At 31.6% G+C, this 25,691-nt stretch overlaps 1 protein-coding gene across 1 annotated transcript in view; it reads left to right on the forward strand.

The window, feature by feature from the left end:
- The window catches only part of LOC106458368 (caskin-2-like), a 149,781-nt gene extending 125,055 nt beyond the window's left edge, over positions 1-24,726 (forward strand). The window contains exons 14-21 of the mRNA XM_022384557.1: positions 7,197-7,307; positions 12,654-12,755; positions 13,672-13,810; positions 14,171-14,320; positions 16,593-16,822; positions 17,944-18,883; positions 20,334-20,421; positions 20,722-24,726. Of these exons, the coding sequence (XP_022240265.1) occupies positions 7,197-7,307; positions 12,654-12,755; positions 13,672-13,810; positions 14,171-14,320; positions 16,593-16,822; positions 17,944-18,883; positions 20,334-20,421; positions 20,722-20,830 (1,869 nt within the window). The 3' untranslated portion in view covers positions 20,831-24,726. The remainder of the gene's footprint in view (positions 1-7,196; positions 7,308-12,653; positions 12,756-13,671; positions 13,811-14,170; positions 14,321-16,592; positions 16,823-17,943; positions 18,884-20,333; positions 20,422-20,721) is intronic.
- The last annotated feature ends 965 nt before the right edge of the window (positions 24,727-25,691 follow it).

A 25,691-nucleotide genomic window follows, 5' to 3' on the forward strand; every position in this document is an offset into this window, starting at 1 on the left:
ACACACACACACACAAACACACTCGTAATGTTATATTAAATAAAATCGTAAAACGAAGAACGATTTCTTGAAGGAAAAATGATCATCGACAACGGAATCGGAATAATAAAACGCTACTTTTTGCACTGATGCACTGAATCAGGTAATCTTTGAATTAAAAAAAAGTAAGGTGTGTGTGGGAAGTACCGATGACGTCACCAGATCTGCATGGGAAGTTTTTATACTTTATTTCTATGCAAAAATGAAATTAGGAATAGGGAAGTACCAACGACGTCACCATATGCGTAAGGTTAGGGTGGGTATAGATAGCAACTTGCATTGCAAAGAGAAGGGTATTTGGGGAATATATCTGAACTCCATTTCAAACAGCACTGTTTATGTATTAAGGTTTTATGTATGAATTTCTTCATTTGTTTAGAAACACTTAGAGTACGGGTGCCGTCAATCTGTTGAGACGTGACCTGGGAGCAATATCACTTATCAGCGATACCCGGGTTTTGAATTTATCGCTGGTGTCTCTTACCAGATAAATCGACAAGTTTGTCATGTTTATTATTGTGGAAAATAGGTTTGACCTCGCAGTCTTTGAGACGCCCCGCACGGCCATCAGATTCGTTCATAACTCTACGTACCTAACCTCCTCATACATTAGTAGTCTAGGCAGTTAACTTAACTGTTTTAATTACTTTAAATACACAGCTCGTACTTCGCTTATGAAACATTTTTTTTTGTTGTTGTTGTGATCGTTTGTATTTGAGTGCATAGAGTTTATAAAATGTAAAGGCAGTATTTTCCCCCTTAGTTCTAAGATTTGATCTAAGTTTTTCTCACTCTTAACAACTGATGCTTATCTGTGATGCCGAAATATCAAACTAGTTTCTAGACAGAGTATGATATGTAAACTGAGTTTATATTCGGCGTGGTTAATACCAGAACACTGCTTTATAATCTAGGTGTTAGCCAGAGCAGGAGTCGCATACCAAAAGCGAAGAACAGTGCAGAAAGTTGAGTGTTTACACCGGATGTGTCGAACAGCGATGTCGAAAATGTGCGAAATGCTCTAACAGCAGTTCACATTCTTAAAGTGTCGTTCTCAAATACAAAACGTGTTTGTCTCTAGAGTGCAATTGTGCATTGCGTTAGTGCTTACCACCTCACCGTCAGTGCTGGGTTCACGCTCTAAACGGAAGAAGGAATATTGTGGGTGATTTTCATCATTTGCTGTTACGTGCACGAGGGGTGGTTATGCGGGCTTAATTCCCTGCCTTTCTGCTCTTATGCCCCCAAAGTACCCATTTTCTCAATCATAAAAATTGTTCAGAACTACTAAAAGACACGCCTGATTTCACACCTTGCTTGCTACATGTTATTAAGGAGAAAGAGATTTCAACTTCAAAATGAGGGACTTTTATAAGTCTTTACAGTAGCAAAAAAAAAACTATGCTATGAAGTGTCAATACGCAATAATTCCCCGTTTAATTTTAGATTTAAAAACTTATAAGAACATTTGATTAGGAGTAAAAGAAAATATGTGTGGTTCTTATGAATTTTTACCCTATGTGTACCAGAGGCAACTCACAGTCCCCCTTACTCCCACCCCCGAAAAAATTGATTTAGGATGCTCGAAAAGTGCCCTTTTTATTATTGAGCTTATGCTCTTGTAACGTACGTACTGGCCATTTGTATTGTACAGTTTGATCAATACATATCTTTTGTGATTATGTTAGTTATTTTTTATTCTACGTTGTCACAGTCAATAATATTTGACTAATTAAACCTTCAACTCATATTGTTTGTTCACAAAAACCGTACTAGAAACACAAACATGTTTGTCCATGTTCCTTGACTTCGTCAAACCAGCATTGTAACTTGGCGCCCTCTGAATTGATTACGTATGTTTGACCTCACTGCTCTGCTCATGTCCCATGGTTTTTGGTTTGAACGCAGCCTAAGTCTGTATGTGAAAAACAAAAACAAAAAAAACAATAAACAACTCTTAGCTATCATCTTAACGCTGCACGTGGGAGTGTGTTGGATCTGTATTGTGTGTTTTTGTAAGTCTGTGTGTTGTAAGCAGTAAATCGGTTTTATGTACTTGTCTAGGTCTATTACAAGTGTTAAGCAACTTTGATTATCAAAACGGCAGTGTTAAATGTCATGTTTTTTGTGTGTACTGAGAGTATATTGGTTCTGTGTTCAATATCCTTGTTACTCTACACCTAAGTTTATGTTGGTTCGTTATTACGTTACCCTGTGATGTACCCCTGTTAACCTACGTTTGAAAGTATGTTGATTCACTTTATGTTGCAAACATTTTAGTGGTTTAAGTCTACATAAGTATGATGTATCGATGTTACGTAATTATGCAACTCTACGTGTGGGAAAAATTTCAATAAATTCGATGTTTCCATGTGAGTGGTCTTATGGGATTCTAGAGGATCAGTGTTTAGTATCTTCAACTTGCGTTTGGGAGTGTATCGATTCATGTAGTCTTGTGTAATGTATTTTTGAATATATTTGTACGTGTAGATATGTGTTTGGATCACTGTTTTTAACAGATACGTCTACGAGTGAAAATATCTTATTTCACTGCTCTGTGTTTCTATAATGAAATTAACTGTTAAATGACACGAGTTTTTCAAGATTTGTTAGTAAGAGATTTGAAAGATCTTTTTATCTGTTTGAGAATTTTTCGTTTATTTTCGAAGGCCTTTTTAATATTGATTTAATTAGCAATAAAAAAATTCGATAACAGCAATGCGGTATACACTTAAGAACCTTTTTTTGTGGATGTTTGTATTACTAACTATAATCTGTAATAAAAGTTTAGATTTCATCCAGTGATTGCTAGAAGATTCTCAACATTACATTCCTTTTGTAATAAGTATTAAAACACTGAAAAATTTGGACTAAAGTAACTTAAAGTGTTTTTTTTAAATATTATTATAATAGTAAGTTTGAATTACAGTAGAACTGTTGAATTAAAATTTAAAAGCCAGTTTGATAAACGTAGGTTAATTAACATCCAAAATTCACATTTCACCGACTATATTTCGATGTTAAAACTATGTTCCAATGGTCACGGTTTGGTATGGTAAAGACCAAGAGATGGCATTAGCCGTCAGAAAATACTCGTCAGCCAATGAACTTGAGCTTTTAGCAGTGGCAGAAGCGCGCATGCGTAGTGCCTCGTAATCAAATATCTGGACTCTTCATAGACTTACTGTAGTATAGTTTGCATCGTACTCATCGTAGGCTTAAATCTCAACTCGTTGTTCATTATTATTGTTGTGTGACCATCGTGCTACAGTATAACGTTTTACTTCCGAAAAAATCCGACTTTTGGCGCTTTATTTATATTAGTTATAAAACACAAATTAGTAAAAAATCGAGATTCGTGTAATTTTTTCCCTTTAATATGGAATTTTTGACTAAAGATAATAATTAATAGTTGTCAGAATGAACATATATCTTCCGGAGAATTTTGTGTCCTAAAATACAGCGAAGATACTTAATGCTTTCCAGTTGTCTTCGGTTTTATTACTTTGTGCTTCTGATACCATCATGATGTGTGATGGACTGATGGTATATGAACATTTAAAGATCTTCAGCCAATATCAGACTGTGGAGGAGACGTGATTGGTTAGGATGACGTCTGTGGTAAAAGTGAAAATTAAAAGAAATCAGTTATTTTCCTAAAAACAATTCTTGTTTTACTAAACAAGGACAACGACAACAAAATACGAATTTGAAATCTGTGTTAATATTTTCTTATAATATTCCTTGCATCACATTGAGTTTAATAAGACTGGTTCTCTTTTAGTTTCTATCAACATGCATACCGTGTTGTAGTGTAATGGTGTGATATTCAGTAGACCTTAGCGGAATTTATATTTAAAGAAACAACAATAAAAACTAAAAAATGTCTTGCACTGCTTGCCACTTACTTCTGACATCACAAAGTCTGGCTCTTTACGAGGTAACTCTTCAGGTTAGCACCATAGGGTTCTAAGTACTGTAACTAGTGTTGTGAATGTATGGGAATGATGGTTAGAATTAATTGTCTTGAGTATCTGACTTGAATAAAAGACATTTGAGTGTTTTTCAGTATATTTCTACAATTCTACTGCTAAGTTATTGTTTTAGTAATTAGTTTATTCTCTAGCTAAAGCACTGTATGGTTGACTTCAGAAGAAAGTTCTAAAATTCCATTTAGTTCTAAATGAAGATAATCACAGTTTCAATTTGATACAAGTCAAATTATGCTTCTTGTGAGACCACTATAAAAATAATGGCATACATATATATATATATATATATATATAAGTATTTTTTTTAGCTTCACTCTATGAATTTCTGCTATTTTTTTTGAAAGAAATTTTACGGAATAAAATTGTTCTATAATTCAAGATCAACTCTTTTATGTACAGCTCTACCTCCCTTAACAACCACACAACTTGATAAAGGTAGGTTTCAGCACCATTTGGTTTCTCAATAAAATGGCAACTGATCCCGACAATTGTTTTTCGGTGTGTATTTGTGCTATACATAATATATCGGTTTCATCATGTTCATGAATGCATTTTATGAATAGATGTGATAACTGTTACAACATTTTAGGTAACTATACTTTGTTTTCTAAAGTCATTGTTAAGTTAGGCTTTACGTTGTTTTATATTTATAGTTATGTTTCTGGCTTGTGTATATGTACATGTTTTAACAACATAACCATTCTCATGATTAACCAAACCCTGACCAATTTAATAAGAGTAACATACAATCAGTTAATATGCCAAGAATAATTACCAGTATCATATAAAAAATACAACAGTGGTTGCTTCAGTGTATGGAGACTGTGTATACAATGATGCATTTTGAGCTGTGGTCATATGTTGTGTGGATATTATAAACGTGCAGAAACATTCACATGAATGTACTGGCGTTTTATTGTAGTTCCGTAACTAAAGGGTGCTTTTATTATTATATATATAGACATTATTGTATGTTATGTCCTGACGCAACAAGTTAATTAGGCCAATGGATAGATATCAAGGTTTGAACTTCCTGACAGAAATAATGTTGATTTAGCAAAAACAACAAGTGTTGGAATTATCCGCGCTCTGCAAAGGTTTATCAAACTTTCCAAGGCTTCATTCTCTAGTTGCCAAGTTTAAGTTTTATAAACGGCGTTTAGCATTTTAAAGTACGCGTAGAGACTGCTAAATCATTTATAGTTAACGTATCAAATAGCCTTTTCAAGTCGTTGCGATATATACTGAATGATTTTTTTAATTAGCACATAACTTTGCGTGAATTTATCACGTAAAGATAACTAAGAATGTATGGATGAGTAAGAATAATATATCGAAACGAAAGTCAGGTAACAGAAAAGTATTTTTATTTCGGTTATAAAATCAGAATTATTTAGTGGCTTGATTGTGTTATTAGTGACACAGTACATGTAGAAAATATTGTGAAGTAGCTTTATGTTTACCGGCAATTGCACGGTTACGTAACAACAAAACAAAACGGTTAATGCAATTATCAAGTTGACCAGATAGGACAGGTAAGAACAAGTTGAAATAATGTATTACGTATTACGTCTGTATTGAATGTTAAATGTATTTTATCGAACGTTATTTGATGTCGTCAAATATTACGTTTGGCAAGGCTTTGTTCGTAGATGAATTACCACCTTGCATAATTAATTAAGGCCGACTTTCTGGAGAGTGGTAATCGGTAGAAACTTTGAGTTAAATAATTTCAACAAAGTTTCTCAAAATAATTGCACTATAGATAAGTAAGTTCAACGATCTCAATGACCGTGAATACGAAAAAAGATCTTATATATATGAATTATTAGCTTTTATAACTAATAGTAGAAAACATTACCATGTCCTATACCAACCTTGATTTATAGCCATTAGTAGAAAATATTACCATGTCCTATACCAACCTTGATTTATAGCCATTAGTAGAAAATATTACCATGTCCTATACCAACCTTGATTTATAGCCATTAGTAGAAAACATTACCATGTTCTATACCAACCTTTTTTAAAACATGGTAATGTTTTCTAGTTATGGCTATAAATCAAGGTTCATTTAGGGCATAGTAATGTTTTAACTAATGGTTATAAAACAAGGTTCGTTTGAGACATGGTAATGTTTTCTACTAATGGCTATAAATCAAGGTTGGTATAGGACATGGTAATATTTTCTACTAATGGCTATAAATCAAGGTTGGTATAGAACATGGTAATGTTTTCTACTAATGGCTATAAATCAAGGTTGGTATAGGACATGGTAATGTTTTCTACTAATGGCTATAAATCGCAATCTTGTTAAGAAGTCTGTAGTAAGTAGTAGTGATAGTTAAAGCGCTAATGATGAGCCACGTAATCAGAATCTACTTTGAATTCAAACGCTGTATTTCTTCTACACCATAAACATAATAAACAAACCACCGAGATAATAGTTTTGTCTCGGTGCTTACAAACATTACTGAACACTACAAATATTGAACAGGACATGCAACTTGTGACAAGTATAACACAACTGCTAAGTGTAACATTTCTAAAAATATTGTCCTTTTTGTCTTTCTTTGATTTCTCTTGGTGGAGTGTTTCTCAAAAAATAGCTAATGATTTTCTTCACACTGACACTATTGGTATGTAAATATGAATATGCGTAACATTAATTTATTTTATATTTTCTTAGTAAGTTGATGTCATGGTAACACTTGAGACCATATCATGTGGTTCCCATAGTTTAAGTGGTTAAAAAGCATGTTTCTTTTATGACATTGAGTATCGTATGTTGAATCCGGCTTGATAATTAGTCTGGCTGACAGGGTGAAAAAAATTGGACTTATGATACAATCATGACTGTTAAGTTAGGGTCTATCAAATTCAGATATCATATTCAGTACTCCAAACGTAGCAAAATTCTCAATTTTATATTTAAGAATCACTATCATTCAGATGAATTGTCTTACTTTGTGTTCGCTTATAGAGAATGTCACGTACGTCAGCTAATACTGTACCCTCTCTGACACAACTGCCTTGCGTTAGTTTTGGCCAGTCTTTAGTACTAAGAGTTCCTCAGTGAATTCACTGAAAAACAATTTTCAAAGGTAAGTTTCACTTTTGTTGAGAAAGAAACGTCTTATACCGCTTTTTTTTCCCTCCAATCAGGACAAGGATATTCTGCAAGCCTGGCTTACCAGCCTTCACTTTGAAGATTACTTTCAGTTGTTTGTCCGAGCTGGTTACGACATGCCTACAATTTCCCGTATGACTCCTGAGGTAACATAGCCATAAGTAATTAGTATCTAACTTTTTTATTTTTAATCTTGGTGCTAAACTAATATCTAAACAACGCAAAATGTCCGTTTTATTGATACTAGGGATAATAAGCTCTGTAATTAGTTAAATTTTAATTGTCTTAATCATGCCATTTTTGATAACTTACACATTAAAACCATAGTCGTTACAGACCTGCATTTCTTGAATATTAATTTTCTATGTAATTAAAATCAAGCCCACAACTTTAATAGCATAGCCAGATTCAGTGATAAAAACTTGTATACAGAACATTTGTTGTAAGGTACATGTGGATTTTATTAATTATGTATTCAACCCAAAATTACTGCTCATATTCACACATATAGAATGGTAGCGATTCGTGTTTTACTCTGTATAGAAGGATAATTCGTCAGTTACCTTACATTTGTTTTCGTCCTTACGTTCAGTGGTTATTTTTCTGTCCTTTGCAGTTTTAAATTACGTTTTCTCCTTCTCGTAGGCTTCCACAAATAGTTCTTCATCCTTTCTTTCACGGGTATTCAGCCAGGGTAATCCCACTACGTGTAGGGTGATCCCAATGTTAGTTACCTTCACACTTAAACTCTTTTGTGTGATTACATTTCAAGTGAGAATCAAAACTAGTTGGACCTTTATCAGTCTGTGTGTAAATCGTATATTCTGTTCGCATATGCCCATACACTAATCATGGAAACTGGTGAAAATGAAAAAGGAATAGTATCCTGTTTTGGGACAACTAACTTTTGGACCACCCTGATTATAATTACAAGTGTTAAATATTTGGCTTATCCGTCAAATTACTCACTTGTTTTTATACCTTTCACATTGGTAGGTCGACATATTGCATTATATTGAGTATTTTTTGTGTTTACTTCTTATATTACTCAGTGTAAGAACTGGGAAAACGGGGTAAAATCACTCATTTTATATGTAAAATACATGGGATACCCTATCAGTAATTAGTGGGATAAACTGCAACATTGATGTTATTGTTGTCCGTGTGAATGGTGTATGTTGTAAGCAACAATGTCATGAACACAAAAGCAACTTGATTCATGTTTAGTTGCTCATGCTTTTGTTAATCTGAATCAAACCCTTTTGTCGAATTTATCATGTGTTTAATGCGTTTTACTCGTATCATTTGTGCTTGAACACGCGCAAATACAATGACGATTACTTATAACCTGATCAGGATTTATTTTTTTGTATTCCTTACAGGGGTGATATGGTTTTATTCAGCATGTGTTTATGACATTGATGTTATGCACTTATTTTCCCGTTTATGTAGCATACTGAGTTAAGATGCTTTTGAATTCCGAAAGTGTTACGCGATTAAGGAAGGTACTCTGGACAACGTCAAGTTAATACTGCATGTATGGTTTTCATCTGATATGACAGACTATAGATCGTGTAATGTAGTCAAGGTCATCATGTTTATCTTTCCTAATAAATGCGCTTATCCTTTTTGTATTTCGCATTAGATAGATTATCATGGTAAAGCATGGCTTATATTTTTCAGCCAGTATTCTCTTTTTATTATGTTCAGTTTGACATGGCTTGGCCTAGTGGTTAACATCCCCAGACAGATGATCCTGGACCGTTGCCACAAAGACACGTTCCACATTTTATATCTGTAATCCAAAAGATAGATGACAGTGGGTGCCCCTTTTATTTTATCAGTTGAAAATTAGGGATGGCTATGTAGCTTTTAAAGAAATTTTGAAACAAAGCTGTTAATTTTTCCTCCGATTCTTCCTCGATGTATTTATTACTCGTTATTTGAAATATGTAATTTCTATGTTTTTCTGTATAATGTTTAATTTTTCTGCATCTTTAAGTTATTTTGTAGAAATTTTAGTAAAAAGACACATCAGTTATAATTCAGATTCCGGTTGCCAGTCATGTTAATTAAGTACACGGGTTTAATAAAGCAAACAAACATAATTCTTTGGGTAGGCCAACTTTCTGTATATCTTGGAAATGTTAATTTCTACACCAATATTTTTTCAATTTACATCACATCTTTTACAGTGTAGCATGTGTTGTGTGAGGCCGAATTCAGAATATAAAAAAAAGTAAAACAAGATGCGCTTGAGCTGGACAACAGTACATAATGTTATAGAACACCCTAAGTGGGGATTGTTGCAAAGACTCATTCTTCCCATAGGTGACAGAAAATTTCTATTATCAATAATTCCCACCCTGGTCTACTCTTAAGTTACACCTTACCTCATAAATACTTCATTCCAGTTTTTTAGAATCACATTTACACTAATCACTGATCAATGCAGGCTGATCCAAAAGTTATGCATCACCATGATATTTCTTAAGTCTCGATCTTATAGTATTTTTCCAAGTCATGTTTGCATTTCCTAACTTACTCCTTTCTTTTGTTACAATAATGAAAGTTTTATGAAATTACCTGTAGAATTTGCAAGTTATCGGTATTTAACGGTTTTGTTGCGTTTCTAGCCGTCCAAAAGACTTGAGTAAGAATAAGACACGTAACAGGATGAGAAATAAGATCCAGTCTAACAACTACCTAAAGAGTTTTAAACATTCATTTATTTTAATACTTTATGTAAGCGTACTAACTTAATATGTTCAGCTGCTTTAAAGCTTTTAGTCCTCTGCTGGTGAGAGAGTTTCTGTGGGTCGAACAAGAAACGTATTGTTAAATTGTAACAACAAAGAAATCAAAAATATAACTTTCAAACAAATGGAATACACGTCTTATTACTTACAACGAAAACATTTAGTAAATCCGTGTCCAGGCAGAACTTATTACAAATCTTAATAAACAATACAACATGTCATCAATAACCAAAAGAATAAAAATATCTAAATCCGAAACACAATATTCCAAAATTAAACCACTTCAAGATCAATAACAATATCGAGCAATAATTCGTTCGAACTAACTCGTTTAAGGTCATCGAAGGATTTTTATTTAGTGGTTATACCACCAGGTTACATATCATGTGACTAATTCTTTCACAACATTAATATTTGTAATTTGTACGTCATCACTAAGGGAAGCTTGTGTCAGTTTCATAATACAAATACTAAATTCAACGTGCTATAGCTAGAAGGTTAGTTAACGCTTTAATGTAACTAAGAATTCATACCTGAACTAAATGATACGGTAAACATAACTATAACAAGATAAAAGTATAATTCACCATCTCACAGCTTGTTGTTCATTATTTAATAGGCTTCTTCAGATACTTTATGTGTACTGATTGTGTAAACCCGCTTGATTCAAAGAAAACGATGTTTGTTTTTTTTTGCTACATTTATCATTCGTTCAACTTATGGTAAACGTTGGCGTTGTTTTGTACCCGTCGATGAACAAAGATTTGCCCTTTGCGTGTTAAATCTCGTCATTGGCACTTTTAGATCTTTTTAATACACTGTATTAGAGTTGATAACGTGTAGGCGTTAGTAATTGAAAAGGCTTAACGCATTAGTTAAAGTTTTCTTTTATATTTTCAAGTCTTGATGAACATTGCCATATTCATAAAATTCTCCTCTATTATCAGTTTTTTTTTATTTTCTGCATTATTCAGTAAAAATGGAGATTTGTGAGATTCATTATCAAACTTCATCTGCAAAAAAATTGCTTCACAAAATTTTTGATTTGCATCTAAATCTTATCATTATTATTATCATATAAAATAATATGTATTTATAATAGGTGACTAGTTTCTCTCATATATTTGAGTCACTAATTCCTCAAAGATCATTAGTTCAATAATTTTTAAATTGTAGATGCATATTGTTACATAGAAAATGGAGAACAAAACTGATATTCAAAAATCAGTTAAAAGCAACTTGAAAGTGAATATTTTTTTTACAAAATTACCTAAATTAAAATTAGACATAGAGAGATTTCTAAAACGTGCAAATATTGGTTGTTTAGTGTGTATTTAAACCTCACAGGAACACATATATAGGAAAATGTTGACCTTTAAGAAAAGAAGCTATCATTATATATTTTTTGCATTTTGTAAATAATACTTTTGGGTTTTAGTCCATAATCAAAATAGCCTAATTAGAATAATGACATTACTGAAAAAAAGCTGTTATCACGAGGAACACGTTTAAGTCATTCTACAAAAGTTGTTACATTATTTTTGTGACATGAGCATGTAAGGAACTGTAAACCTAGTATGTGATTTTGACTGTTTTATGAGAAAATAGAAAACAATTGTTTTTAGAATCGGACACATTCTTCCAAAAGAAAAAAACAACTGTAAGAACTTCATTAGTTACTGTCACCAAATTATGTTACATCCTTTGAAATATGTATTGATCATCAGCACAAACAAATTGTTAGATCTTTCTTAAGTACCGTAATCGAAATTACTTTTAGATCCTTTAAAATATGTTTGTCATTAATATAAAAATATTTTCAATAGACAAAAAGTCATATAGCCTGTTTAGTAGTAGGTTCACAGTTTTTTGAGAGAATACAATTAGTTATATGCACTTATACAAACAAACCTGGCAATTCTTCATTTAGCAGAATTCTTAAGATTGAATGATTTGTACATAAGATTAATGAGCAAAATAATATGACATAACTGGTTAATAAATAGATAAAAATGAGTTAAAAAAATAAGTTGTTTATCCTACATTTGCATGAAAATATAATTTGGTAAATCTTACTGAATAAATAATTTAGTACGTCAGTGATAAGGTTTACAGAGAATTAGATAATGAAAATGATGATATTGTAAGTAAGCTTAAGTTAAATATATTAAGGCAAAAGTGTTTCTATGGAGAATAACATTTCAGTTTTAATGTACAGTTAGAGACAGACTCTGAGTTAATGCTGTTATATTAAGTTTGCCAAACTGATGTACTTTTTAGAAAAATACTATAAATATTTAGTGGTTTATATTAACTCTAAAAATGGCAGAACAGTAATTTTTTTACATTGATCTGTTTAACCTTAGATGACTTAATCAGAATTTTTAATGTTTGATATTTATTATAAAAATTGAGTTCTTCTGTAATTTTACAAAAGTCATAAAATTAATATTAAAATATAATTGTGAAGCATAATAATTTAAGTTTTCCAGGCTTTGTGTTGAGAAAGGGTATGAAATCCTTTAGTTGAGTAAAGTATAATGACTTATTATTTGACATGAAACAGATTGGAATTGCTGCAAAAGTAGTTAGTGGAAAATATGAAAATTAAATAGTATAATTGTTTGCCCTAGAGAGCTTCTTCTGGTGTTTGAAACTTTTTCTCTTGCACTGTACTATGATGTAGAAGGAGAATTTCTGTAAGGTGCTATACTTTTAAGTCTTTTGTTCTAGGACTTAACTGCTATTGGCATCAAGAAACCAACTCATCGTCGTAGACTTAAGACTGAAATTGACAGGTTAAACATAACTGATGGTTTACCGGAGTACAAGCCTGTAAGTTTTAACTCTGATTTATTTATTTTTGGGTAAAAGAACATAATGCTAGTAATGTTTAATTGTTTTTTTAAAATATGCTAAATAAAAATTAAAAATGAAGTTCAATTTGTCATTTGATTCACCACTTGTCACTTAATTATAATGCTTTTTGAGAACTTAACTCCTTTTCAGTAACCCTGGACAAGGGCAAATTGAAAAACTAGACTAGGTTTCTTATAGTAGTGGGCTGTAAATCATATATATATATAGTTGGTTTTTTTACTCATTACAGTGAATGTAGGTGCTGAATTTATTATATAGCTATATTACAAAGTAGGATTAGGTAAGTGATGTAATGTGTCATCCAAAAATACTTCAACGTATTGGAAATTTTTAAACAATGTTAAAGTAAGTAAAATCTAATTTGAAGCTGTTGTTTATTGAGAAGATGCCTTTGTGAATGTTTCCTTTTCTTTTTTTAATTTTGAGCTGTAACATATAATCAGTTTTAGTAACTTGAAATGGAGAGAATTACAGTATGTACATATTTCAGTATTTCTTTTTCTGAAATTCTGAAACTAATCTTATAAATAATTTTCTAAACCTAATAGTAGTAAAAAATAAAAAGCAGGAAGTTGGGCATTTCAAAATAATTTTGAATTCCCTATCTTATAGACATTCAAATTAAGGTTGTTGAGTGTGAAATGGTGTTCTGTCATTATATAGTAATATGTACTTCACAGAAATGATACATTTTATATTCACAAGTTATACAAATAGCACATTTGAAGCTTGTTTGTGTACCAATTTTTCTGTATATTATTTATAAGTATTTAGAACGGACTGCTACTTGTCTCATCAGTTTGTTTTGCCTATTATGCTTCATGATAGTTGTAAAAGAAGTTTAAGGTCCTTACTATATTCTCTTAAACAGGATACTTTACTGGAATGGCTGCAGTTACTTAGGCTTGAGGAATACTACAAATCACTGTATCGTCAAGGTTATAACACTGTCGACAAAGTCACAGAACTAACATGGGAGGACTTGGAAGAAATTGGTATTCAAAAACTTGGTGAGTTCAAGTTTTATGCTACTTGCACAACTATAACTGGATATAATATTTAGCTGCTTAATTGTCACACAAGTTTTGGGATGCATTACTTTAGCATGAGCTTTTCTATTTTAAGTGAGTGTAATTATTATTTAATCATTTTGTCAAAATAACATATGAAGCATTTGTTTGATACTTTTTTCAATATTCTCAATACTTTGCAAATTCATCATTTAGGGTACGTATGCCTGTAGGTTTTGCATAAATATTTAGGGTATGAGTAACATTCATAGAGTGTATAACTTAAACACTCTAATTTATAGTACTTATTCCTGCAAGAACAAAATTAAATGCTATAGAAAAACTGAATATTCTTTTCAGGTCATCAGAAAAAGATTATGTTGGCCATCAAAAGAATTAAAGATATCAATAGTGGAATTCGTCGTCCTAGTCAAAAAAGAGACTTCCAACTCCATGGAATGGATGTAGGAAGTGGAAGTATTTCTAAGTTACCTCATCCTACATCTCTAGGTGAGTTATTACCATTTTCTCACTTTTCATTTTAAGGTGAGCTTAGGTAAGTCAAAGACCCCCTTAATATGAATTTATTTCTTTGTGAGGAAATCTCCATGTGTATACAAAATGACATTGAAGGAACCAGCTCTTCAAAGTTTGTAAAGAAATAAGATTGGGGGACCTGCTGGTCTGAACATTATGATCACAAGATAGTGAACTCCTTTAGGAATCAAAGGCTATTGGAAGAATATTCAGTGAAGTAATAACACACTGTACATTGAATTCATCAAAAGGAGTTATACTTAACAGTGATTTTCTTAACATCCAGAAATAAAAGATTCTTACTGAAATATCTATTCAAGATATGTCAACTATTAAGTGAATTTCCACTTGGAAGAATGTAATATCTGAGCTAATAAGGTGCTAATATTAATTTTATGCCCATGTGGTCACCTGCCGAGTTAAAAGCCATATATCTGAAAAGTACTGTTCAACCATATATCCCACACCCTTTCCAGTATTTTACTGTCAGCATTTTGAACCCTTAAAACCAACCTGTCTGGTTTCTTAGTCTGCACTAGATACAGTGGCAAGGACCTCAATAGCAACAAGTGTCAGTTGGAACTGCACTAGGTCACCCGCATTTAGCCCCACCTCTTCTTTTCTATATTTTATTCTATGTTAATTAAGGAGAAAAGGATGCAAGAATGAAAATTCTTTAGAACATCCCTTGTTCTAAGGCAAGAAAGATGGTGAGATCTATTACACAACAGAACTTTGCTTCTGTACTCCATTCCATTGCTACAGTGGGTGTGCATACAAATATCTATGTTTTGTTTTATAGTCTTTCCCAAACCATTTCAAAATTCTGGATGAATTAAACAAAATCCAACCCTGTTTTTGTTCCAAACAGTGCACAAGTTAACCTAACATGAACAAAAAAAGGTGGTCATAAGGAAAAACCATATAAAGACCTCCTTAACATTCTAAGTGAAATAGCCATATTGATGCATTGAAACTGTCTAGGTTTATGCACTGATGTACATCATATCAAGGCCTTGAATCTTATCATCGGGAGCCATTTGTGAAATTGCCACTACTTTCACTATTAGTTAGTTTTTCATAATTCAGAAAAGACATTATCCTGCTCCCCAGCTCCACCTCTTAGGACATCTTGACACTACACTAAGCTGGCTTTTATTTTGCACATAGGGCAGCTTAAATTTAGTAAAGTATACAAAGACATTGAACATCCTCCTTGTCCTGTTTTTCACCTCTTGTAGAACAGATAGATGTTCCGTGCTCAAATCTATTATGCCCTCATTTGATCTAAATGGACTACAGATCTCTGTTCTATGCCTTAACCAGGAATTCCACATTGAAGGTATTGGATTCAGAGCATTTTTAGGGTCTTTGGCTCTGTACTAAAGCAGTAACTCCTAAACCAAACTAAGCCCAAGACAAAGTGACATTTTATCTCGTCTCTTATCTTCATATAATTTAGAAAAAATAGGACTTTTATTACTTTTCAATTATTCATTTTTAATATTAGTCACTTGTTAGCTTACATTACCTTTCAAGTATCAAAAAATGAAACTCATTGTCTTACCTCATCTCTTTAGGTAACTAAAGGTAGTAACTTCTCCTTACTTCAACTCTTTGTTTACATTAATGAAAAGAATTACAAGATAGTGAGCATGTAACACTGAATAACACCAGTATCAGCATAGTTAAAGCTTGTTAACTCAATATCTCTTAATGATTTTAAACTTAAAATTATAGTGGGTATGTACAGGGTTTGGTCAAATTTTCTGTTTCAAAGTGTAACATAAGGTCTCAGTTGGATATAACTTCTCTCTCTTTGTTTTTTCTTAAAGCCAATGAAAAATATAGACATTTCACTAAATATAAATAGAAATATATAAATTCTTTGGGATATCAGAACATTTTCTCATAGTTAATTTTGTTTGTTTAAACATCTCTTGCTAAGTGCAAAGTTACACAATGGGTATCGAAACTTGGTCAAATTTACTGCTGAGCCACTGCAGAACCTTTTATTTAAACAATTCTCAGTAATTGGATAAAATTCAATAAACATTGAGAAGTTCTGATATTTTAAAATTTTCCAATGCATTTACTTCTTTGCACAGCCCAAGCTGTCAAATTTACTGCTGAGCCACTGCAGAACCTTTTATTTAAACAATTCTCAGTAATTGGATAAAATTCAATAAACATTGAGAAGTTCTGATATTTTAAAATTTTCCAATGCATTTACTTCTTTGCACAGCCCAAGCCGTCCAACCCATTCCTCACTATCATTATCCCAGCCAAGAAGTTGCCATCACAACATCTCGAGCTCAGTGTTCACCAACTGCTGAAAATGCTAGCATTCCAGAGCTGAAAACCTTCCAGCAGTCTCCTCCCAGGAATGATGATTTTTTCTCTTCTGAAGCAAGATACGAATTTTCCTTACCAAATCAGCTTGCACCACTTTCTCCACAGAATATTACAATGCAGGTAAACTAAAGTTTTCTACCAAAGGCAGCAATTTTATTCTTGAGTACTTTATAAGATAGGTCATTTTCTTCATTACATCACTTGGCTTTCACTCTGTTAAACATGCCACAACTAGTAAAGAAATCTTCCTAACCAAGTCAGTTGACTTCACTCAACTAAACACTTTTATTCAGTACACATAAAGAAATAATCCTAATCAAATCATTTTACTTTAGTACAAGTAGATAAACCTTTCTAAGTCAGCTCCTCCACTAAACACTTTTCTGTAGTACAAGTGGATAAATCTTTCTAACCAAGTCAGTTCACTTCGCTCCACTAAACATTTTACTGTAGTGCAAATGAAGAAATCTTCTTTGATAAGTCAGTTGACTGTACTTGTTAATATTATGTTACAGTAAAGATCATTCTGGTCAAGTTAGCTTATTCCATTCTTTTAAAATGTACCACAGTACACATAAATAAATTTATAACAACTAGAGTGGACATCCATGACAATGTAAATCTTTACCAAATAGCTAGCTTCAGACTATGAATGACAGTCTAGGTGAAGTATTTATATAACCAGTATATAAAAAGGCAAGTTGAATGAGTGATATTATGTATTAACATCTTAAAGTACATGTAAAATATATGGGGTTGTGTAGTGTATGAGTATTGTGAGAAGTCTAAGGTAATTAGTGTGTTTGTTTTTATTATATAATGTGTGTGGATGATGAAAAAAAGATGCTTATTTAGAGCTACTAGTTAGGTAAAAATGGACTTTTTTAAAAATCATACAAATAAATTCAAAAGTTATGAACAGTTTATTCTGTTCCTTTAACAAAACTAAAAATAAGTTGAAAAAACAAACATCAATCATTAAAAAAAAATGCTTCTCTTTAACATGTAAAGTCCAAAAATCTATTGTTGATCCCAACTGTTGTAAAATGAAAAAGAGAGTCTACTCTATATTGTGTGTGTATGTAAATTGATTTTAACTTCAAATTAATTTCAACATATTCTAAATTTGCTATTTCCTTTATGCCATAATCAACACAACTTATTTTGAAACTTTAATCTCTTAATTTCAAAACTAACTTTTGATGAAGTAAGTAACACTTCTACTACTCCTATGTATCCAGACGAGTTCTACAAATAGAGGACATTCTTTAGAAAGCTTAGATATAGATGACTCTGTTTCAACAGTTGCATATCCACACTACATCCAGTCAGATACATGGTATGACACTGTTAGTGCTTGGAGACAGCATGGTTATGATACCGATAGTGAGCTAAGTGCTCATGCTGGTGAAAGCTATAATGTATACTTCAGTGAAGGTACTCCAACTTTACACAGACCAAAAGGAATGGTGAAACCTCGTCCCATTGCCAAAATTGTTGCAAAGACTAGACAAGAGGAGATGGAATCAAATGAAAGAACACAGTACATAGAAAAAGATCTAAAAGCAGTTCTAAAAACAACTGATCGAAATGTAGATGGGTGGACAAGCTTAGAAGGGTCTCCACGACATATACTACCTAATAGAAATTCACAGTCCTATGGATTATTGAAATTGAAACGAACTCCTCCTGCTCCTCCAGTAAGAACCAAATCTATGAGATGTAATTCTCATGAAGATTTGGACTTCATGCAGGATAAGGCTTTTGCCACCTGTGTACAGAGCTTGAGGTCTCGGTTTGACCAAGCTACAAACAAACAGAATGAGCTTCTGCCCCCAGCAACCACAAATCAAGAAAGACAACCTTCTCCCACTCCTTCAGAAGACTTCCCTCCACCTCCTTCCCCTTTGCCCTGTGTCTTAGATGATTCTAGAACAGTACCTGTCACTGCTGGATCATTCAAACCACTGGTTTCACAACCTCATTCCAGCGTCAAAGAGTTTCTGAAATCAGATGAACTTAGTGCTAATCCAATGTTTCGACAAAGAAGAAAGGATTCAGCAGATTCCAACTCTTCTACTTCCAGCACTGATTCAAATTCATTTCCATTTGCCAATGACAATGCAGGAACTATCAAACAAAGAATCAGCAAACTGGACTCAAACCACTCAACTTCACAGGGTAGGTCAGCACTTGTATTTTTAACATAATGAAAGATTGGGGTTATGTAAGTGAGATTAAAGAAAGTTCCAGAAATCCTAATTATGAACAGAGTTAATTTGAGTATATTTATACTGTCAGTGTGTTTATAATGTTTTTGTTTTCTTTACAGATTAATGTAGAGGTTGTGTAGTCATTGTTAAATCAAATCTGAGCTAGAAATATAATTGTATATCATTCAGGCTCTTGATAAATTATATGTGAAAATGCTGGTATTTTTTTTTTATAATACACTAACAATATGTGAATAAAGTATTTCTTAACGTGTTGTCTATTTTCAGAAATTAGATTTAATAGTTTTTATATACTGAATCTTGTGCAACAAGATCACTTTGAAATAATATCTAACAAACACAGAAAAGATGAACTCAGTATTCTGTTCTTAACTATACAAAGCAATTTTTCAGTAACATTTTTATAAAACATGTTTAAACAAAGTATATAAATGTTGTGTGCTCCATTTTTATAATAGCAACCTACCAGAGAGTTAGTAAGCGTTATCATATTACAATAAGTCTTTTATTAGTTGTTTGAGATAGTAATTCTTTGAATGCAAAACTAAATGCTCTGCTCAGCGAGCTAAGGTTATTCTACACTTTCAAACTTGTTCTACTTGGTGATTGCAGGCAACAGTTCACTTACCCCCACCCCCCCAAACCATATAGATTACAGAAATAATTGAATTATTACACAAGTTGATATTTTCGATACAATAAGTAGCTTTTTATTGATAAATCAGTAGTTTTATAGAAAAAGCAATTGATTTTGAACCCTAATTTACTTTAACATTTAAGAGGCTGAGTTAATATTTTGCTGAAATGTGCAATTCAATTGTTATTATTTTGAAGAGCAAAAACATTTCCATTTTCTGCTTTAAAATAACATTGTTTATTTTTATACTTTTTGTCTAATTTGTTAGCATTTTTACATATAAAGATACCTGTTTTTGAAAATAAAAAATATACACTTAGTTGCTGTTTATTCTGGTCTTGGAAACTAGTCTGGAATTAGCTTTTTATTTTTTCTCATTAATTTTAGATAAAACTGAAATTATAAACCAACATTTGTGACTCTTACATATTTTTCTCAAGTACAGTTTTAACAAACTTAATAAGAAAAAGTTAAGAACAAGATTTGATTACAAGTGGAGGAATATTAAGAAGTTAAATTTTTCCTCTTGAAGATAATTTAATGCACAATTGAAATGTTGAGTATATATTATACTGGATGACTACTACAATTTAGGTGTCTTGTCTTGGAAATCTGCTTGAATATATCTGAATGTTAAAAAAACATTTATGTAACAAATTATACATACTTATCATTACTGAAATTAGCTGCTATTTAATATGCTATGTGTGTTGTTTGGTAAAAATTTTAAAATTCATAATAAATATATTTTATCTTCCAGTCAATTACGCTCCGATGAAAAAGACAAAAATAGCTTCATCTTCTAACTTGGAAGGAAGCATAAATATACAAAATACTGGATCTAATGGGTACGTGATCAATACAATTGGCCTTTTTGTTCATAAGATTATAGAAATATTCACAGATATTAATCTTGCATATTTTAATCAAACAATTTTTGTATTTATGTGATTATTCATTAGATGTTAGTGTCATTAGGTTTTTATAAAACATTTCTTGAATTTCATTAGATTTTAAAAGAGTAACAAATTTATCTGGTTTATGTAAATTTCTCATAACTTATATTTCAATATTTTGTTGAATATCATGAATTTCTGATCACAAATTAATTTTTTTTCTTAGTTTATTATCTTTCTTTTAAATTGCAGGTGTGATATGAACAGCAGGCCAGGAGATGTGATTGATGACATAGAAAGCATGCTGGCCAGCCTATCCAATCAGCTAGATGCTATGTTAGACACAGAAACAAGTGGATGAATGGAGACTTCTATTGTATACTACATAAACACAGCTTACTGTAGTAATATATCACACAAAGAAATGTGTTGTAGAGGTTTTTGACAACGTGTATATTGTTAAGTCTGCATGAAATAGGCAGTAGAAACTATACACATCAGTGTTAAAAAAAAATTATAGTTTTAGCATTTTATCTTTGTTAAACAACAGTACAGGTTTTACATAAAGTCTGTGCAACTTTCATCATCTTCAGGACTGTTTATTATTGTGAGGATTGGAAGATAAGGCTCATAACTACATGCAGTACATCATATGCTGTTCTTAAAATATCTAGCTAAGATTGCTACAGTACAGCTTAATGAAAGATACTGCTGTGTAACTGTTCTTTACAAAATAATTTGTTTTGGAATGACAGTATATAATTTCTTTTTACAAATCTAAAAATTCAAATTTTAATCTTTGAAGTCTTCTTGTTTAAAAGACTTCACTGAGATTTAGAAATAAAGTTTTCTGTAACAACCTCTACAAGTAACATAGAACTAAAAACTTCCCTAGTCAGTCTTCCATTAAAATTTCAAATTATATTACTATTTTATATACAAGATATTACTTAAAAATAGAGACTTTCCATTTCAAAATTCAAGAAATATTACAAAGTAGTTGGATGAATGTGGGCCAGAATTGTATTCTATATTATTTTACTAGTTGATATGAATGAAAACCCCTCTTGTACGGATATATCTTTTGCACCCATCATTAACACATTGCTAATCAACCTGAAAATATTCCAGAATTTATAAAACTTTGTACTTTTATTTTTAGTTTTCGACCTCCAGTGAATGATCAAACATTTTTTCAGTGGAATGCCAGGTAACAATGATCTGGAAAGTCATGATAGTGGATAAAAAAACTGGAGACTGAGCTACTCTTGAGCATTTAGAATTATTATTATTGTTTGGTACTTGTAAAAATGGAAGCAAGGCAGTATTTGTCCAAGATATATATAAATGTGTGTATGTAAATAAATTATTAGTCTGTAAAGAAAGTTGGCCTTTATCAATGGTTAATATTTATATATAAGGGCTTGGAAAGTGGCAATTTAAATGTATTAGTTTAAACCAGATCTGTTTGTTCATGTTACATGACTCCTTGGCCAGCATGGTCACTGGTTGATTATTAAAGCTGCCAAGTTATGTGTTCTTTAGATCTTTTCAGTTATTGTAAGAATCAAGTTGAATAAAAGTGACATTAATTTCTGGATTTACCTTGGAATTTTTTTAGACGACTCTTAGCTAACTATTGATGCTGTTGTTTTACAGATGCTTTATCAGAAGTAACAGAGCTTTGGCAGTATAGTACATACTGCAGTATTGTGTGACCCAGGAATAGAGAGTGGAGAGCTAAAAGGTTACTATAATCTATAGAATAAGATATTTCAGTAAAACTAGTATGTTCAAGGATGTGTCCATGAAATAGAAAATTAGAAATACATTCATTTATAACTATCATAATGCTTTAAGTTATTGTGCTAGTACAAATATAGGACCTTCATCTTTAAAGTTAAGTTATTAACCCTTAAACTACATCATTAGTCCAACAACACCAATGTAACATGATTGCAGGGGGATAAATCTCCAAAGTTATGATTAAGAATTCAGTGATTGGTCAACATTACCCAAATAACCTACCATGTTATTATATATATTGTGCTTACTACATTAATAAGCATATTTTAGAGAAATTGAAATCTAAGTGTGTATATATATATATATATATATATATATATACAATTGGTAGGATAAAAACTTTTTTTGTAAAACTGTGCAGAGAATCATTAAACAAATCCCAACTGTATTTATAGATGACATCTGACAATCGACCCCAATACCTTACTAACAACACAAGTCAAATTAATAGAAAAGTCCCAGCACTTTTAATAAAAATAAAGATCACACCTGCTTGAGTGTTAAATAATCCAGTCTGTCATCAATACCGATTCAGAGATTAGAATCAACAAATTACCATTCCTCTGTAAAGGTCTGTGAACTTTTATTTTTCTAACTATGGCAACTGCTGGCTTTTATAAATCCCACATAGCAGTGCACTATCAGATTCTTAATCATATTTACTCAAAATAAATTCATGAAAAGGAGAAAAAAAAATAGATTAGACAAAAAATTATAATCCTTATTGAAAATAACATTAAACTACTACAAATCTTCAAGAGAGCATCAATTTCAGTATGGCAATGAAGCAGCAGAGGCTTGAACAAGAATATTACACCATTCTTCAATACGAATTGTCTCCAATTATTTTGTGAATGTCAGAGCAGGAAAATGGTGCATCATAAGGTCAGCTAGATTCCAAGAGGGTCTTGTTTTAAATAGCTGTTATCCCACTATTTTGTTTAATATACTAATAAAGTGCTGTTTACTATATAATAAAATTGCCAGCAATTCTTACAGTTAGAATCAAGTGCTGAGGGTGTGTGTCTCCTCACCTGACCATATCACATTCCCTGCTTACTACTTGGTAGTGAAGAATGGCTTGTGTCTAGCTACTCTACCAAAGTTATTCCAGATGATTTAGCTTTTGTAGTATGTTGCTGCCATCAAACAACGAATTGTGGGCATATTTTGGTATAAAAGTTTTTGTTTCAGGTATTAAAAATAGATAGGAAGTCCAATCTATCATTGAATTCATCCCTTATCACCGAGTGACAAGTGGTGAATCAAATGATAAATTTGTCATCATATTTAGCTTTAGTGTCTTAAATAAGCCTGCCTGCTGACTAACTTAGAAGAATAACTTAGTAGTACCAATAATACGTGGTCTTTAAATCCAATATAAATATAGGTTCACTGAGATGAGTAAAAGACAACTAAAAACAGACTGTTTTGTTTGTTTTGGATATTCACATAGTTACACAAGGGCTGGCATTCACTAATTCTGAACTGATAGACTAGAAGTAAGTCAGATAGTCAACGGCACCCAAAGCCAACAGCTATTCTGATCAAGTAGTAAGATTTGGACATCACTGTTAAAAGCACCAATAAAGAGCACGATTTTGTGGCAACAGTACATGGACCCTCAAATTCAAAATCCAGCATATTAATCACTAGACCACACTCAGTCCATAAATTATCAATAAGTTTAGATTCATAATGTAATCAAATGTGTAATGGTCCTGATTATATACACAATGGTCATCCTGCCACATTGCCTTAGATGGTTGTTCTTAAGCATCACTAATCTGTGTCCTCTTGACTACACTGAGCAGGCTTTTACTTCCACCCTATTTCAAAGTTTCTTAAATTCTTTCTAGCTAGCCCTTATATAAAGGAAAACATAATATGACAATGATAAAAAGCATGTAGCACCTAGTCTGATAGCACTACTTCTAAGGTTTTTGTGGATATGGTATAATAAAAATGGAATTATTTAAGAATTTACTTTCATTGAGAAAACAATAAAGGTAGTTTTCAAGATAAAATATATGCACTATGTATTTGAATTAATAGGCAATTTTTTTAAAATTTACCTCTGCATGTTCACCCTACTTTCCAGATTTGAAATGTTTTGAACTTAGGTCTACTGCAGCCTCTTAAATTGTAAATAAATCAACTGATCTAAATTTATTATAACTTTAGTAATGAAGAACAGTTACAACTACATTCTAACTTTTACATTTTGTAAATTGAAACTCAACTTACCACACAATTTATTGATTTCCAATAATTTCTTTCATTTTTTCACACTATGCATAATTAAGGTAAAATTCTATGTTTAAAAATAATTTCCATTAATAGCTTTAAAAGAAAACTCGTTAATTTTTCATGTTTTGTTACAACTAGTCAATTCTCCATAACATTTGCATTATGGTTGTGCTTTTTTTTTTATTGCATCATTGATTCAATCATTATATAATTGTGTATTAAGAATAATTCAATTAATAAAGAAATGAAAAACAAGGAATAGCCATTTGAAATAAAACATTTTAACATGTTCAAACTATTAAACGAAATATATCATCCTAAACCTAATAAATAAGACAGATTCATTATGTGGTGACTAAGCTGTTTTTATAAGTACTTTCAACTTTTAAAATTACAACATTGAAAGTAAAAATTCTAACATTTTGTGACATAAACTTCATGCAGGAAATCATTTTTCACAAATTAAAAAAGGGGAATACAATAAAAACTTTGTTCTCCAACCACTTTGCATCCAGAAAGTTCTTGTAACTGGAAATTTCAATACCTTCAAATAAATACTCATTGTGGGAACCGGCATTAATCCCTAATGTTTTGAAAGACACTTGAAACTTGTTTAAGTGACTTGTGAGATCTGCAAAACCTGAACATTACAATATTTTAAAATACTGTACTTAAAAATATTTTTATACTATTTAAAGTTTCTTACAAAATTCTTTATTGTTTACAACTTATTTTTATAGATGATGTAGAAATACTGTACTTTAGAACATTAACAAGGTGCCAAAATGTTTCCTGTAAAATTTCATAACCAGAATTTTCATCCATCTGATGTTGGATAATAAAGTTTTTACTGTACTAACTTACATTACAACATGTTCTAAAATATCTAACATGTATCAATACATGAAATGAAAACAATCTAAAATCAGGAAAAAATTTATTAATTACTAGTTCTTTCACATTTTTAAACTGTTGACAAGGAAACTAAATTATAATAATAATAAAAAAAAGTAATAAATCAAATGATAAAACACAAAATTCTACACCAACTGTGCTTTGAACTACTGGACCAAGGAACTTAACACCAGATTATTATGTTACTTTACACTGCATGTAAATCTTACTACAACATTAACAAAACCAACTAATTCTTTCCTCAACCACAT

This window comes from Limulus polyphemus, unplaced genomic scaffold, assembly GCF_000517525.1.
Source record: "Limulus polyphemus unplaced genomic scaffold, Limulus_polyphemus-2.1.2 Scaffold452, whole genome shotgun sequence".
In the NCBI taxonomy this organism is placed as follows: domain Eukaryota; kingdom Metazoa; phylum Arthropoda; class Merostomata; order Xiphosura; family Limulidae; genus Limulus; species Limulus polyphemus.